The sequence below is a fragment of the Zea mays genome, chromosome 2 (assembly GCF_902167145.1).
Source record: "Zea mays cultivar B73 chromosome 2, Zm-B73-REFERENCE-NAM-5.0, whole genome shotgun sequence".
In the NCBI taxonomy this organism is placed as follows: domain Eukaryota; kingdom Viridiplantae; phylum Streptophyta; class Magnoliopsida; order Poales; family Poaceae; genus Zea; species Zea mays.
This window is the reverse complement of record NC_050097.1, coordinates 207,414,065-207,431,101: the sequence shown is the minus strand read 5'-3', so window position 1 is coordinate 207,431,101 and position 17,037 is coordinate 207,414,065. Positions and strand designations below refer to the sequence as shown.

The window sequence follows — 17,037 nt, the reverse complement described above, 5'->3', positions numbered from 1 at the left end:
GGGGTTCGGTGTCCTTCTGTGGGGGTCCGGACTTACTGGGATGTGTTGTCTTCCCTTGCCACGTGGCGCCCTTTGGCCTACCCATGTGGTGGGGTTAGGCGCCGTCCTCCGCGTGGCCTAGGGATGTCACATGGGTGCGGCGTCTTCATGCTATAGAAGAGGGTACCCCTGATTTAGGGTACCGACAAAATCGATGCTTTCAGATCCATGTCGTAGAAAAACAACTAACAGGGCTGACTTTCAATGAGTTGCGACCCAACTTAAAAGAAAAATTAGATGGCACCCAATTCTTTTCGCTAGTGCACTTGCACCAGCGGGCTATGACCTGTGAAAGCCGAAGTAAGGAAACATCAAAATCGGCTAGCCATAAGATGCATCTAGTGGGATACGATAATTCAGACGATGAATCCACGGATGTATACACCGTCGAACTGGTTTGGCCAGGACAGGCTAAACCTTCCGCATGTTCTGCTTTACAGTCGATTCGAAAGAATCGACAAGAAGAAGTTAAGTTTACTTTTAATGTTGCCAAATACGATAAAATATTTGACGAGTTACTAAAAAATGGCAACATTAAATTAACTCATACTATTCCTCCTCCTAATGAATTAAAAAGGCGTGTTTATTGTAAGTGGCATAATTCTTTTTCTCATGCCACCAATGATTGTAATGTTTTTCGTCGACAGATACAATCGGCCATAAATGAGGGATGATTGGCTTTTCAGGAGATGCGAGTAGACACACAACCTTTTCCTGTTAATACAATAGAACTCACATGCAAAAAAGTCTTGGTTCGGCCCAAAATGGTCGATAAAGGCAAAGGCAAGGGCATCATCATTGATAATCCTCGCATGTCAATCATATCACAAAAGGAGATTGCTCGAAAAGCTTCGGACGAGAAGGCTAAAAAGTCTGAAGACGCCGGGAGGCAGGCACAATTAATGAGCCAAACACATCAGCCTGGCCCGAGCATCGCAGATGGTCCGGCACCTACGTGCGGATGGTCCGGTGCTCAAACAAACGGTCCGGCTAACTCAGCCGGATAGTCCACCTATGACCAAAGGCGTCAACCTCTACACGAAGCAAGGAAAAAGACGCAAGGTCAAAGCACATATAGTCGGCTGATCAAAGTCGACCCTACTTTTGATCAGTTGCTCTCCAAAAATGCTAGTAAAAGACTGTTCCACGTGATCGATCAACAAAGAAACCCCGATCACCTGCTAAAACAAAACGACCGAACAAAACAGCCCAAAGGGCGACGCGACAAGCATCATCTGTTCATCCTATGAGACTAGGGTACTTTCCACCCATTTATTCATTGTCAGTATATTGTCCTACTCAAATATGGAATGACACGACGATGAATCCATGGTACATGTATAGTCCCTTTATCTATCCAGGCTGGGGGGAACCTCCATTCTATTCATTTTGATCCATTGATCAAATGGTCGTGGTCGAGAAAGATATAATCCACAACGGCCTTTATACATTGGTGCTTTATTGAATGATCTCTATTTTGAAAAGTCGGTGACTTACATCAGGTTTAGTCCATATGCTTTTGGTTCGTCAACCTTCACCAAAAGGTAGGGGGCATATGTTGGAAGCCAAAAAAGGTCGCGCGGATGGTCCGGCCCTGAGGTCGGACGGTCTGCGGTCCGGACTATCCGCGGTGGTGGCGCGGACGGTCCGCGCGTGCATAGAGTCAGTTAGGGTTCCTAGTTTCTCGCGGGATTTGTTACCTAAAACTGTGGGATTGACTCGGAAATCAGTTCGAAGCGGATCCAGACCTCCCCCTATATATAGATGAATGACTACGACCGATTGAACCCCCGCCAATCGATCAAATCAAGTCTATTTCTCGTTTTTACCTTATGCATTAGGAGTAGCTCTAGTTTAGTTCTAGTTTAGTATTCCAATCCCCAAATTCCCCGCTTCTCTTCGGCTCTGCGTCGATTAGAGGAGTCTAGGTCGGCTTGCCGAGCCTAGACATCACCTAGGATCTCTCCTCCCCGACGGGGTCCCTCCCGGGAGCGAGATCCAGGTGCCGCCGGCGACCTTTGCCGCCCCCCTGCGCACGCGCGGACCGTCCGGCCCCAGGGCGCGGACCGTCCGGCCGTCAGGCAGGGAACCCAGGCCCCTGTACCAGGTCGTGGACCATCCGGCCCCTGGCCGCGGATCGTCCGCGCCTATGAAGAGAGCATCGTCGTCGGTTCGTATTGAGTGATTGGCGCCCCAAAAAGGCACCAACACATGCATTTTCTTAATTTCACCAACCGAGATGGGAATGAACAAGAGCACAGATCATCCGTGTGATTGGATGCCTGGACGTGCGTAGCCAAGCTCGCATGAGCCTGTTTCATTGGTTACGACCAATTTCTGCATATAAGTGGATGTAGGCAAATAAGTCTAGAATGCATCGGTGTGTGCGTGCCAATATGGCTAAATGAAGCGAACACATGTCGAGCCATGGTCAATGCATGTGAAGAGTCTGGCTCTTCATGTGCGGGAAACCAAACACATGACATATGAACCCCTGGGTTTGGGTAGATGAGGGTGTGTCAGACGTACGACCAGCTGCACCAACGACAATGACACGCCGGCCGCTGCCAGATGGCCAATTCTCCATCACCACGTACGGCTGTGAAAGCGTCTCAAAAGAAGGGGGGTACGTGGGTATAAATTTATAGTCAATGAACAATGATAGAGGGTTGTCAATGGTTATTCCAACTTCCAAGTAAGTAATGAGTGATGAAACTTAAGAGTGTAAGCATATTAGACATATAATTGTATGTTTGTTCGACCTATGAGTGAAATTACGAGGATTATTTGTTTGGAGGAGTATTTTTATGAAAAAAATATAATTAGGCGTTCTCGCAATTTGCTACAAGATGAAGCTTCTAGTTTCTAGTTGGGTAGGAAAATAATCCTCTCTTTTTTCTTGATGGCAGGTTAGCTTAGCCAATAGGCATTACTGTGTACTTGTTGATAATTGAGCTAGTAGCAAACTAGGAACCGTTGGTGGTGCCTTTTTTGTGGTCCTAGCTAATATATGCAAAGTGCACTCATCTTTCCCCACTCACTACCAGAATTCGGGCCTTTGCCAAGTGCCAACGTCTTTGCCGAGTGCTTTTTCTCGGACACTCGACAAAGAAGTCTTTGCCGAGAGCCGCACTCAGCAAAGTCCTGCTCTCGGTAACGAGCTCGTTTACCGAGTGCAGGACACTCGGCACAGAAACACACTCGTCAAACACATGTTTGCCGAGTGGCAAACACTCGGCAAAGGTGGCGCTCGGCAAAGGGCTGTCAGCGGCCGCCTAAAGCTGACAGCCGTCAGCCTTTGCCGAGGGTCGAGGGCCGACACTCGGCAAAGAGGCTTCTTTGCCGAGTGCCAAATATCTGGCACTCGGCAAAGACCTCTTTACCGAGTGTCTTCTTTGGACACTCGGCAAAGCATTTTTTTATTTTTTAAATTTTGGCAACAAAACTTTTTGTGGTATATTCCTACACTATGTAGACCTACATGTAACATTTTGGGACAATTATAACAGAGTTTTCAATAGGTAGTAGATTTAGTTCGTTTATTTGAATTTCTTCGGAAAATTTAGATTTGAACTGCAGGTCACTCAAAACTTGAAAATTATGCATGCAAAAATGATATCCATGCTACTTAGCACAAGTTACGATCGATTTCAGGAGCGGACCGAAAACTTCGAGCAACATGCTCACTAAACATAGTCGTGAACTTGCCATCCACATGTTTAAAAATTGTATAAAACACAAACAAAGTCAGAAAATCATGAAACTTTTCCACGTGTCATGATATCATATATAGATGCTGTGATAAAATTTTTAGAAAGTTTCGAGAAATCTGTGACACACTGTGTGTAGAAACCTAAGAGATCCACACATGAAATCATAGAGTTTCAATGTGAATCTCTTAGGTTTCTACACATAGTGCGTCACAACTTTCTCGAAACTTTCTCAAATTTTTAGTGTTTAGACTATAAAACTTATGTTGAATACTTATGTCAGAGCTTTAGACTTATGTGTTCATACTTCTGAACTTGTGTTGATACTTCTGAACTTGTGTTGATACTGTTTGTGTTGAGAACTTCTGAACTTATGTTTGTATATTAATGTTTGTGTTGGATATTTATGTCTGTGATGATCTGTGATGTATATATGTGATATCTGTGAAATATCTTTTGTTTGTTTGGATGGAATAGGAAAAACAAATAAAAAAGTGTGTACTGGTCACTTTGCAGAGTGTGACACTCGGCAAAGAGGTACTTTACCGAGTGTCAGGACCACAACACTCGGCAAAGAACCAAGACCTGGGCACCGGTATAGGTTCTCTGCCGAGTGTAGTGGCCTGGCACTCGGCAAAGAGGCACGCTTTGCCGAGTGCCATATAAAGCACTCGACAAAGAACCTGACATGGGGACCCGCTGACGGATTCTTTGCCGAGTGCTGGCCGAAAGACACTCGGTAAAGGTAACTCCTTTGCCGAGTGTCACCTAGGACACTCGGCAAAGACGCCGTCTCCGTCACCCCGACACCGGGACGACGACTTTTCTTTGCCAAGTACTTTCTGGCACTCGGCAAAGAAGGCTTTGCCGATGAAATGTGTGCCGAGCCCTCTTTGGCGAGTGTGACACTCGGCAAAGCCTTTGCCGAGTGTTCTTCAGGCTTTGCCGAGTGCTTCGATTCCGGTAGTGACTCTGCAAAGGTCAATGCTCTAACTCTTGATTTGGAGAAGGCCTATGGTGACAGAGCAAAGTTGGATTTTATTTTGGTAAGTCAAGGTGCTCACTTAACCGTGAGGGTTTTGGATATGTTACCAAGAAAGTAAAGAATGCTTACGCTAAGCATAAGACCATCTTTGTAAATGAATGTGACAAAACATGTCACAAGAAGGGATATATTAAAATGGATTGTCCAAAATACAAGAGTGTATTCTTTGCTCACTTTTATCATTGTTATGTTCTTACTTATAACTCTAAAGGTGTTCATCATGGAGTTTAAGCTATCTTCAATATATATATATATATATATATATATATATATATATATATATATATATATATATATTAAAAATTATATATATATATTAAAAATTATAGAGGAGTGAGGAGGGAAAATCAATATAAGGATAAGTTATACATATTTTAATTTGTTAAACCTATTATTTTAAATATTAAAATGTATAGGGAAGAGAAAAAGAGAGAGTATATACATAGAGAATATATATATAAATCTCTACTACTATTAAGGCTGCAAGAGTAGTCGACCATTCCCGTGTTCTGCCACCATTCCTGTTCTGCCATTCCCGTTCTGCCACCGTTCCCATTCCCATGTCTGTCATTCCCATTCTTTATTTTGTCTTTCTCATTCCCTCCTCCCGCAGAGCTCATTCTCATTCCCATTCCCCCGTACAACCCACGTTTAGCTAAAATTAAAAAAAACACATGTCCTCAAGGGGATTCCTGTTCTGTCATTCCCGTTCTGCCACCGTTCTCATTCCCATGTCTGTCATTCCCATTCTTTATTTTGTCTTTCTCATTCCCTCCTCCCGCAGAGCTCATTCTCATTCCCATTCCCCCGTACAACCCACGTCTAGCTAAAATTAAAAAAAAACACACATGTCCTCAAGGGGATTTGAACCTGTGACCTCTCAAGCAAAGGCCAAGAGTAGCTACCGCTACACCACATATGTGTTTATGTCTACATCTATGATAGAAAATACATCTACTATATCTCTCACCAAGCTCACTTGCTACCCTTGCACAATGTGTAGTAGTAGATAAGTATCACCGAGATTCTTGAATTAGATTTTTGGATGGAGGTAATATTATTTAAAGAAGAGCTTTGTATGTAATTTCTTTTGTTTGAATAATGTATTATACTTAAATTCCCTTTTTTGCATGCGTGACATTTTTCTTCGTAATATTTTTTCCATAGATCAGACTTCTGAGTCATTTTCATAAACCAACGCCAAGCATGAATCCATGTTTCTTACTTGAAACCCCAAACAAACACCATGAGCAGGAGACACTCACGTTGGTGTCGCTTATCGATGACGAGAAGAAGCTTGGCGACTGTCAGTTCGACCTCTAGAAGCAGTCCTACGTGGTCGCATGCGCCGCTGTGTACGACAAGCTCCCGCGAAGCCACCACTTGGACGCGGTCCAGAGCAGCTGCACCGCGCTGTCCATCGTTAAGCAGGGGGCCTCATGGTTGTCGCCAACATTGACGACTCTCGGGTTGTTCTGGACACTGCATCCGACGACGATGCCATCACGTCGTCTAGCTCATCGTCCACCTGAAGCCCAACCTACCACGTAAGTCGCTACTGACTGGACATGAATTCTTGTGCGCTGGGACGATGGACGTTGCTGACGTTGTGTGAGTGTCCTCGAACATGATGTATGTAGTGGAGTCGCTGATGAGCCCGGGGTGCACTTCGTTTGGTAGCCCAACCAAGAGTCATCGGTACTCGTCATGTCGCGCGCGTTCGACGACTACTATATCGAGGATTATGACGTCATCTTAGCTTCGGAGGTGACGTAGAGGAGGATCGACAACAGTGACCAGTTCGTCATCCTCGCCACCGTCAGGGTAGCTTTTGTGCCGACCTGCCTTTAATTCTCTTCGCAAACACACACTTACCTTTTTGTTTAAGCAAGAGCGTATGGTGGTGCGTGTCTGATGACTAACGATGTACGAGGAAATTTCTTCCAGCATGTGTGGAACGTGCTCTCCAATGTTGAGACCATACAAATCGTGGCATATATCGAAGTCAGCATGACACTGATGGTTGCAATGTAGTGGTGAAACAACTAGATTAAAATAACAAAATGTATGTATGACTAGGATCACAAATTGATTATGAAACATTTTTTCATAATAATATAACATACATTTTATATATAAATTATCGTAGTATACTGGTATTATATATTACCGTTGCAACGCACGGGCACTCAGCTAGTATAAATATAAGATAGAGAAACATCCTCTATATTTGAAAAATGATTTAGAGGATACTATTAAAGAGGCCAAAATCTTTTCTAAATATATTGGGTATAGGATCTTTACGATCAGTCTGTCACTTGTTCTCTCATTTTTTTTTTCACTACGTCAATTCTTTGTGTCCGAACTCGGTCTGTTAAGGCCCGGTACATGTCCCTTCTTCGTTTGGCCCAGCAAAATTCCTCGGCCCAAGCTGTGTACCCCCACCTTGCAATTGCAACGCACGATCTGCTTCGCTCGGCTAACCTCGCCCGCCTCCCATGCCGCTGCTGGCGAGGAGCACGACCGCGGGGCCTCGGCGGCGCGCCTTCGTCCTCGCTCTCCTCCTGCTGCCCCCGCTGTTTCTTATTCTGCTCCACCGCACCTCATCGCCCTCGCTTCGGCCCCTCCCCGCGCCCCGCAAGCCCTCTTCCCGGTCCCAGTCCTGCGACTACTCCGCCGGCGAGTGGGTGCGCGACCCCCTCGCGGGCTCCTCGCTCCGCTACGACAACACCTGCAAGGAGATCTTCAAGGGATGGAACTGCATCGCCAATGGCAAGCCCAACGCCCGCGACCTGCTCAGCTGGCGGTGGAGGCCCGTCGGGCCCGGGTGCGAGCTCCCCCGCCTCGACCCGCGCCGGTTCCTGGAGCACCTCAGGGACACCAGTATCGGTAACTTCCCCGTTCCCGTTTCCTTGTCTTCGGAAAATGCCTGACGACACTGACATAGTGACGTGCGATGCGACTTGGTGGGGACAAGGTGCTATGGTGTGGTCGGGGTAGTTTTCAAAGCAATTAATCATGAGCTATGGTTCCCGGGTGTCCACAATGTGGGGACGACACGTGGTGCGTTTCACTTAGTTATACAATGGCCATCACGCGAGCAATGTGGTTGCATGCCTTACTTTGCTTGCTCCATGTCCTTGTGGTGCTCTGGTTGGGGTTGGAAATAACCTTCAAACATGGGCAAGATTGATATGCATTGATTAGTAACTTATACATCTCATGCTAATTTGCGTTTTCCAATTTCCATCTTATATCGTTGTTGTGTGCTGCTATGGTTGCATGTTCCATTGTTTCCATTCCGCGACATGCTTTAGTTAGATCACTAGAATTTCCCAAAGGTAGAAGCAACGTCTATTCACACTTTCAATTTTTTGTTTTCTGAGGCAATAAGTGTACTCTAATTTTCTGCCTGCACCGAGCTCATATATTTAGAGTCTCTGAATTTTGCCTTGCTGTGCTGACGGTTACTTTATACCTTTATTGCAGGATTTGTGGGTGATTCGTTGAACCGCAACATGTTTGCCTCATTAGTATGCATGCTTAGGGGAGTAAGTGGTGAGGTTCGCAAATGGCGTCCTGCAGAGGCAGACCGTGGCTTCACCTTCCTGCGCTATAACCTCACTGTGGCATACCACAGGACAAATCTCTTGGTACATTATGGTAGGTAAGAAGTGCCATTTCATTTGGATTAGCATAAAAAATGCTTATTTGAAGTACAGGCTACTTGTATTGTTATTTATGCCAGAATTTTATTTCAGCTTTGCATATCTTACTTTCAGTTTAGAACTCTAGGTGTAACTTGGAATTGGAAGCACTGAAAAACTTGAAATATCTCCCAGTCGGTCGTTCTTGCTGCGTGATTTAATAAATAGTGGGTTAATGTCAATAGTCAATAGAACTATGCTCTTATCAGACACTAATTCACTATCTTTCATTAATTTTTCCTATTTGATTCCTTTGACTTCTTTTTTATGTGGATTAGACGCTGATTCAGAACTTTTCCGTTCATGGTGATACTGTGCCCTTCATGGTGATACTGTTGCCCTTCATTTTTTTATTGAACCCTATATCACTCATTTTATAGGTGGTCAGCAAATCCAAATGGAGGTACTCTAGAATCTCTTGGGTATAAGCATGGTTACAGAGTTGATGTGGATATTCCTGACCAAACATGGGTAGAGGCATGTAGCTTCCATGATGTTCTTATTTTCAACACTGGGCATTGGTACGTGAACGCCACTATTCATGAGCAAATAAGCATTAAATCAGCAGTTCTACAGTTTGATGCCAAACTAATGGCATTTTATGAATTAAATTATGGGCTTGATTAATTGACAGATCAAGTGTGTTATTATACAAACTAAGTACTGTAGTTCCTTTGTTTCCCGTCAAAGTTCAAACTTGACAAAAGCGCACTGAACTACTTGTTCTCAATATATGTTGTAGCCAGTTAATACATCAGAAACCTATGAATATGATCGTATTGGTACTTGTCAATAAATAACTTTTGCCTGATAGAAGAGAATGATTCAGCTCACTGTATATCTTTCTGAGGGCATTTCAATTGTTTTAATTTTTGCCACAGCTATCTTGTTGGTTTCTGTCTGCTTTGTAAGCTAGGAAAATTTGTGACACACATGATAATATATTAATGAGGGGCAGCCTACCACCTCAGCTGTTCCCTGATCCCTGAAAAATGTGTTATCTTGCCTTTTATATAATGCACAATATTCTTTTACCACTGGCCTCATTTGCTTTGTTTTGTACTTAGGTGGTGGGCACCCTCGAAATTTGATCCAATACGGTCACCAATGCTGTTCTTTGAGAAGGGGAGGCCAATTGTGCCTCCTTTACTGCCACCTGCTGGACTGGATTTGGCTCTTCAAAACATGGTATGCCTATAGCCTTGTTTCTTCATGTTACTAAAAACTCCACTTTAGAGTGCCCTTGCTGATATCTAACAACTATTTTATCCATGCCTGAAGCTCATATGTAATTGAATCCTGATGTTCTCTTACTATGCAATGGACTGGCATTTCTATAATTCTCTTTGTGAAAAAAATTCACCGTCATGGGATATTGATATTCTACTTCTGCACTTGAACTAATTGATGAATTTTGGCAGTTCTTGAAATAGTCTTTACCATGTAATTTGATGTGAATGGATTTATGGCGCTTGTATCTATTTAAAAGAAAAAAAAGCCCTGTGTATGTCTATCAGAATGTCATTCAGCTTATCTTTCTCATGCTTTGAATAAATAATTTTCATCAGTTAATGTTTGCGAACAAAGCAATGAGACCAAACACAGTGAAATTCTTCCGTACTCAATCTCCTAGACATTTCGAAGGTGGTGACTGGAATGAAGGTGGATCTTGCCAACGTAACCAGCCCTTGTCGTCAGAAGAGGTGCTGATACTAAATACATGAAATGCTTAAATAGCAAGCTTTCTTCAAATTTTGTTCCAACATCATGCATAATATGCTGACATGGATGTGGGAATGTGCTGAAATACTTCCTTGATGTGTTCCTGTGTGTTACCTGGTAGGACGATTGTAGTAATATAAAAGAATGAGAAAGTGTTTATTGTAGATAATACAACTGCACCATGGCTGTTCCTTTTTCAAATGGACTTGGGACCTTGCGCTGCAGGGATTGGGTATTTTTCATGTAAACATGGCAGCCAAAATAAAACAATGCATCTTTTCATATTTTATCCGCTGCAATCAGTTTTTGAACAGAAACAGAACATTTCCATATAATCATTCACTAACTATCAGACAAGCTAATCCCAACTTAATGGGTTTCATTAACATGTTGGAACAATGCTCGTATGCTGAACCCTTATTCAGTTTTTTAGGTTACCGGATCTGAATGGCAAACTGTTTGATAGTTTCTGCCAAAATATGTTTTCTATATAAGAAAAGACTAACATATGGAGGCAAACATGTTCAGGTGGAAGAAATTTTCTCTTTGGACAATAACAGCACCAACGTGGAGGCACGCTTGGTAAACCAACACCTGGTGAAGGCTCTTGAACAGCAGTCTAGTTTTAGAGTTCTGGACATCACTCGCATGAGTGAATTCAGAGCGGATGCTCACCCTTCAACAACTGGCGGCAAAAAGCACGATGATTGCATGCATTGGTGTTTGCCAGGACCAACTGACACATGGAACGATTTGCTAGCGTCCAGTCTTGAAGTGGTTGAGAGCTAGTCTGAGAATAAAACTCAAGGGCTCACCTGAGAAAGTTACCCCTAGCTTCACTCCCCCCCCCCCCCCCCCCCCCCACACCCCCCCATGAATCCACTTGTAGAATCGAGTTTTGCTGAGAGTTCGTTGTAGGGCTCTTCGCTGCAGCTTGTTTTATATGTGGAGTGGAGCATTTCCCCGGCTTGTATTCTTGACCCTGTATATATTTGACCATTGTAGGGTTTCACTGTATAATAATAGGTCGAATTCATTTTGTTTGTTTGAAAACTAAGTCGCGTGTATGAACGACCAGCAGATCGATGGAGTATGGTTTTGGCTGAGACAAAGGTATGTGCATTTCATCCACTGCATATTTGATTTGATGTCCAGCCCAAATTTGAGCTGGGCTGATGAGTCTCCGGGAAAATACCTATTGCCCAAAATACCCCCCATCAACGCCATGCAAGCTGTGTGTCTGTAGCAGCCAATAGTGGGGAATTGCAAGGTGCCTTGGGCCTTTTTGTTTTGCAGTCCCATGTACAGCAATGCGGGAGTTTGCTTAAATGGCCGTGGCTGTGGACGCTGGCGATCTGCTTCGGTTTCGCCAGGTGGAATGGAAGGGCCGTCCGTGGTTGTGGCAGTTTGCTTTGCGGCCTCCTCTTCCACTGACTGCTTCGTCCACCCGATTGCTCTTCCACGACCGGTTTGGTCTCTCCTGTCTTGAGCGACAGCGGCGATCTATTGATGTGGGTCTACACCAGCTAGCTAGCCATCTGTGATCTCTATCGAGTGGGATCGGCATGGTATAATTCCCACGCCAAAAAGAGAAGAACAAACTAACAAAATGCATGTAGGAGAATTATGATGGCCCACACAGGGTTTGTTCGCTTTCCTCTTAATCCGTGTGGATTGAGTGGGATTAGGTGGGTTTAAATCTCAAACAATTCAAAATCCTTCATAATTTTTTTCAATCCTCATCCAATCCGCATGTGTTAGGAATAACTGAACAAGGTCGTGCTGGGCAAGGAACGCATGACTGCAAACTGGAAGGAAGGGCAGCGCATGGCTGGATTATCCATAGAGGAGTTTTGGATCGGAACACATCAGATCGAGGTACTACCATTCACTCTTCATTTGGCTTGCTGCCTTGCCGTCAGCTCTAAAGTCTAAACAGGAAGGAGCACGGTGAATGAGCGATTCGTCTGTCTCCAAAAGCAATCCGGCTGGCGGGCCGGGCGGGGGGGGGGGGGGGTGGGGTGGGGGGGTGTGTGATTGTGTGAATGACCCCAGCTCCAACGACCCCGAGTACCCCGCGGGCTGCATCGCATGCGGATCCCTTGACCGCTGGCCTAGCAACGCGCGAATGCTAAGTTGCAACCGTGCCACATGCGTTTTGAAACCTTGCTTGTGCTATTCATTCATATGCATGTTTTGTATAGACAATATATATGCGGTGGCGGTGATAGATGCTGAACTAGCTAACGACGATATATATACATCCGAAGATAAGAGTAATCTTCTGAGAATATGTAGTACCAGCAGAAACAAACAGACGAAGAAGACGGCAAATGTTTCCATGCTGCATGCATGCATGTGATGAACCTTCTCTTCCAGTCAATAATAGTGTAATGTCACGCTACAGGACACCTGATTTTAGAGACATGATGAAGCAGCTGTGATGATGATGCATCAGTAATAATGTTTCCGGAAGATAGCATCTGTCCATTGGTCTAGTAGTACACGATTTTCTCCCCCCCCCCCCCCCCCCCCCCCCCCTGGAACACGCTACGTACGTCCACGTCACGTACTGTCACCACTCACCATTCCAATCCAAGCACGCATTGAACAGCATTCCGCGTTCGAGCCAGCCCGTTATTAATTTCTAATACATGCATACAGTCAATCTGCTTCAATTGGCTTGACGAGCGTCTACACAAAATCACACTTCTTTCTCTTTCTTATCTTATGGAAGCATTGGGATATATACATATCTCTTCTCTACGTACAACTAAAAAAAATACGAAGTCTGCAGAGCGTGTGATAAAACTCCCCATCATCTAAAAAATTTATCGGTGGGCGCGTACGTGTGTGACAACATTCTCTTCGATTTAATAGAGACGTGCGTACATGCATATGGGTGGTGGGGTGGCGATAACGACGATGGCTACGGTACGTTTCACACTCACCTGCTCGATCGAGAACCGACACACAAATTCTCGTCTGATGAAGAATTGAGGATCGTATCGGACTCAGACACAGGCACAGCTGAGAGAGAACAGTCACGTCACTACAGTAAAACTACAAAATTCCGACGGTCGTATTATGTCCGACGGCCCCATAGGCAACCGTCGGACATAAGAGTATGTCCGACGGCCAACAGCGGCCGTCGAAAATAACAGAAAACAGACGACGGCTGTCAGATTAGCCGTCGGACATAACCGTCGGACATAAGCTTATGTCCGACGGCCTCGTAACGAGCCGTCGGACATAAGGCTTTTTAACGCGCGGATCCGACCCGCGCGCCTTCAGTTTCACCCGGCCGTTTCTCTCTCTCTGCCGTCGCCGCCGTCCGAGCACGCCGTTGCCGCCATGCTCGTCGCCGCCACGCTCGTCGCCGCCACGCTCGTGCTCCGGCCGCCACCGCCCCGAGCTCGAGCTCCGGCCACCGCCACGCTCGTGCTCCGGCCGCCACGCTCGTGCCGCCGCCACCACGGTCTCTCTCTGCCGCCACCACGCTCGTGCTCCGGCCGCCACCGCCCCGAGCTCCGCCCCGTGCTCCGGCCGCCGCCGCCGCCCCGTGCTCCGGCCGCCGTCCCGTGCTCCGGCCAACGGCCCCGTGCGCCCGCCGGCCGGCTCTCCACACCCGCTAAGTGAGTATACTTAGTTAGCAATTTTGTTTATTAAAATTGTATGCTTGTATTAATGTATTTGATTAGAATTGTATGTTTGTATTAATGTATTTGATTAGAAATGTATGTATGAATGCATTTGATTGTTTAGTTTGTTATGTCCGACGGCCAAAATTTGATTACGTAATTAAAGTAGCTTGTTTTAGTTTATTTAGTGGTACTTTAGATAATTTAAATTTTTAATTTCCGAGGGTAATTATTATGCCCTCGGAAATAAGGTCATTTTATATGATTTGTCATTTATAACAATGTTATTTCGTATGTAATATTGTATTGTGGTTTATTAGTTTAATTATTTAATAATGCACGATGATTATAGTTAATCATAGTGTATCGTAGTGTGAACAAACGAAACCTAGGCGTCACCCGTTTCGGCCCAACACACCTTACAAGCGACGCATGTGAGGTATGTTGGGCCGGAATTGTCCCTTTATTGGACAGCCTTGGTGTGACCGACAGAGTCCGTGTTTATGACAAAAGCATGTGCTCCTGCTTAGTTACGGCAGCATAACCTCTCTGTTCTCCAATTGCACCATTTTTAGGCGTGCGATTGGAGAACAGCGGGGTTATGCTGCCGAAATTTCGCACGACCACATGTCTTGTCATAAACACGGCCTCGTCGGTCACTCCTGGGTGGGTTTAGGACCTATCCTTTCCTACAGATGTAGGGGCGTGATTTCTTCGTAAAACGGATGGTCCGTGCATTACTTATCTAATTAAGTTAACGTCTCGTATCTAGTATGGAGGAGAATCGTCGATGGATGTATGAAGGTTGGAAGAAAAGAGGTGCTCTATCAAGTGAGTGGGTGGCCAAGACTGATGCTTTTCTCGACCATGCTTTTGCTCGGTCAGAGACTGGAACCGATGTTAGGTGCCCTTGTAGCAAGTGTCGGAACATTAATTTCCTTGACAGGAGGACTATGTCGATACATATTTGCAAGAACGGTTATATGCCAGGCTATGAGGTGTGGGTGCACCACGGTGAGGACCCACCTCCTCGTATTGTATCGGAAGTTCAGTCACATGAAGAGGAGGACTACGATAGGATGGAAGAGATGCTTGACGATGTACGCCATGAGTTTCTAACCGTCGATTCGGAGAACCCCGGTCAACCCACCGAGTTTGAGGATCCAGCTACACCTGAGGTTCAGAAGTTCTTCGAGCTCCTTAAAGCTGCCGAAGAGCCGTTGGATGAGCACACAAAAGTGACCGTCCTTGTATTTGTGACTCGACTTATGGCTATTAAGTCTAAGTTTGCATTCTCAAACAACTGTTACAAGGAACTTTTGAACTTGATCAGTGATGTACTTCCGGAGAATCAGAAGATCGCTCGCTGCATAGTACCAAGATTCATCCTATGCATCGGTTGCTTCCAATCTAAATAAAGGTTGCATGCATTTTATCCTCCTGTCCCCTGGTGATTAATTAGGAGTAGTTCTCTGCCACGTCGATTACAAATTTACCCCCCAAAAAACGACCGAAACATCAAATGCCCGTGTAAATACAAATTCGAATGAGGCAAATATAAAAAACCAACAAGAAGAGATAGAATACGATTTATATATCATCCCAACCATTTTCACAGCTACCTAGCTATATATCACCGAGATATAAAATAAGATATGGATGCCGCTCATTCTTATATAATATGGTACTAGTTGGACCGATAATTAATGATGAGGCTATAGCCACATACAGTACCGCTAGCTCCCCTAATTAGGTTTCCTTGAATTCCTTCCGATCCAAAGGCTCATACACTTCAAATAGAATCAAAAGATAGTATTGAAACGATATCATGTTGTTTGTGGATCTTGACTAGAAAGTGGCATGGGCCCGAGCGAGGAAAAGACACATTTAGTATTGGCCGTTGGATCTAGGAAGTACTCCAGCAAGCAAGCCTGTTGGGAGTGTTGGCTAATTAAGCTACTAGCTAGCTAGGAAATTTAGATAGGAAGTTTAGCTAGGACTGGCTAGTGCTTCCAAGCTGGCCTGGAGGCTGGAGCGCTGCTTCCCGTCGCCAATATCCATCGAAAAGGCTAGCTAGCTAGGCAGGTGAGGTCCACCATATATAGGGCGTGTTTGGTTCGGCTTTTTTCTGACCAGCTTATCTGAAAAGCTGGCTGTGGGGAAAAGCTGGCTGTTGGGAAAAGCTGGTGGTTAGAATTTAGGTGTTTGGTTCGCCAGCTGTGTAGAAAAGTTGTTCGTGAGAATCTACGTGTTTGGATAATCAGATTCTCATATTACAGATTCTGTTCGAACAAACGATAAAATGAAACTCATAACGAAGAAAAGGTCATTACACATTAATTATTGGAGTTGATTACATCATAAGTACCGTTACATTGACATACTTAACTACGACAGTAATGCATTAGCAATTGTATCTCGAAAAGCACTCATGTCTAACTCATCAGATGTGCTACTACTACTCTCACCTAAAGGTACATCATGAAACACATAAGCTCTTGTCCTAAAATTTTTCTTCCTTGAACTCCAAGAGGATCTGCAGAAAATAAAACACATATTTTCATTGTTATGTAGAAGGTTGTCAGTTGAATTGTAAAAACATATTTTTGTAGCCTGTGATGCTAAACCAGGATAACATGTTCTCTCCGAAAGAAGAATCAGAATAATACCTTGGTTTACTTGAATTACTTCTTTGTTGCTCAGTATTTCCATTGTTTCAGAAGTCATGTTTCTGACATCACAGCCAATTAAAAGATTTATCTTATTGAGTTATTGTTGTCAATGCTAAGTTAACTGCACGCAGATGCAGAAAATTGTAATTCTATAATTGAGATGTTCACTTACCCAGCATCAGAGTATATACCAAGTTTCAGACCTTTTCCATGCACATAATCTGCAAGGGCTTTGATGCCTGAAGGGAAAGTCTTTGGATCAGGCAGCAATTGATCATAGATGTTAAAAAGAAAGATCCATTAGAATTGTATAAATAAGCTGATGATTATGAAAGTACAGGGGGGCATGTTGTATGGAGAAGTTTAGAACCCTATATAGAGTTGTAAAAAATATTTTGCAAAACAAAAATCAGAGACTAAACAGTATACAAATAAGGACATTGCAAACAAGCTTAGATATTTTCCCAATTTAGAATACATGCACTGAGGTCCGGTTTTCAC

The 17,037-nt window shown here is 44.4% G+C and overlaps 1 protein-coding gene and 1 long non-coding RNA gene across 3 annotated transcripts; one reads left to right on the top strand and one right to left on the bottom strand.

The window, feature by feature from the left end:
- The first annotated feature begins 7,204 nt into the window (after positions 1-7,204).
- Positions 7,205-11,322, top strand: LOC103647690 (protein trichome birefringence-like 13). Of its 2 annotated transcripts, XM_008672199.4 has the most exons (6): positions 7,205-7,683; positions 8,284-8,461; positions 8,882-9,022; positions 9,569-9,689; positions 10,070-10,204; positions 10,752-11,322. In XM_008672199.4, exons 1-6 carry the CDS (start codon positions 7,293-7,295, stop codon positions 11,010-11,012), a joined length of 1,227 nt encoding a protein of 408 aa, XP_008670421.1. In that variant the 5' UTR covers positions 7,205-7,292; the 3' UTR covers positions 11,013-11,322. The 2 variants fall into 2 exon arrangements, with proteins under 2 accessions (XP_008670421.1, XP_008670422.1); XM_008672200.4 differs by lacking the exon at positions 10,070-10,204.
- Positions 11,323-16,176: 4,854 nt separating this feature from the next.
- LOC109944602 (uncharacterized) lies at positions 16,177-16,661 on the bottom strand. Its single transcript, XR_002267706.2, has 2 exons — positions 16,534-16,661; positions 16,177-16,400 (listed from the first exon to the last, which is right to left on the bottom strand). It is a non-coding gene; the product is annotated as an uncharacterized lncRNA (long non-coding RNA).
- Positions 16,662-17,037: the final 376 nt, after the last annotated feature.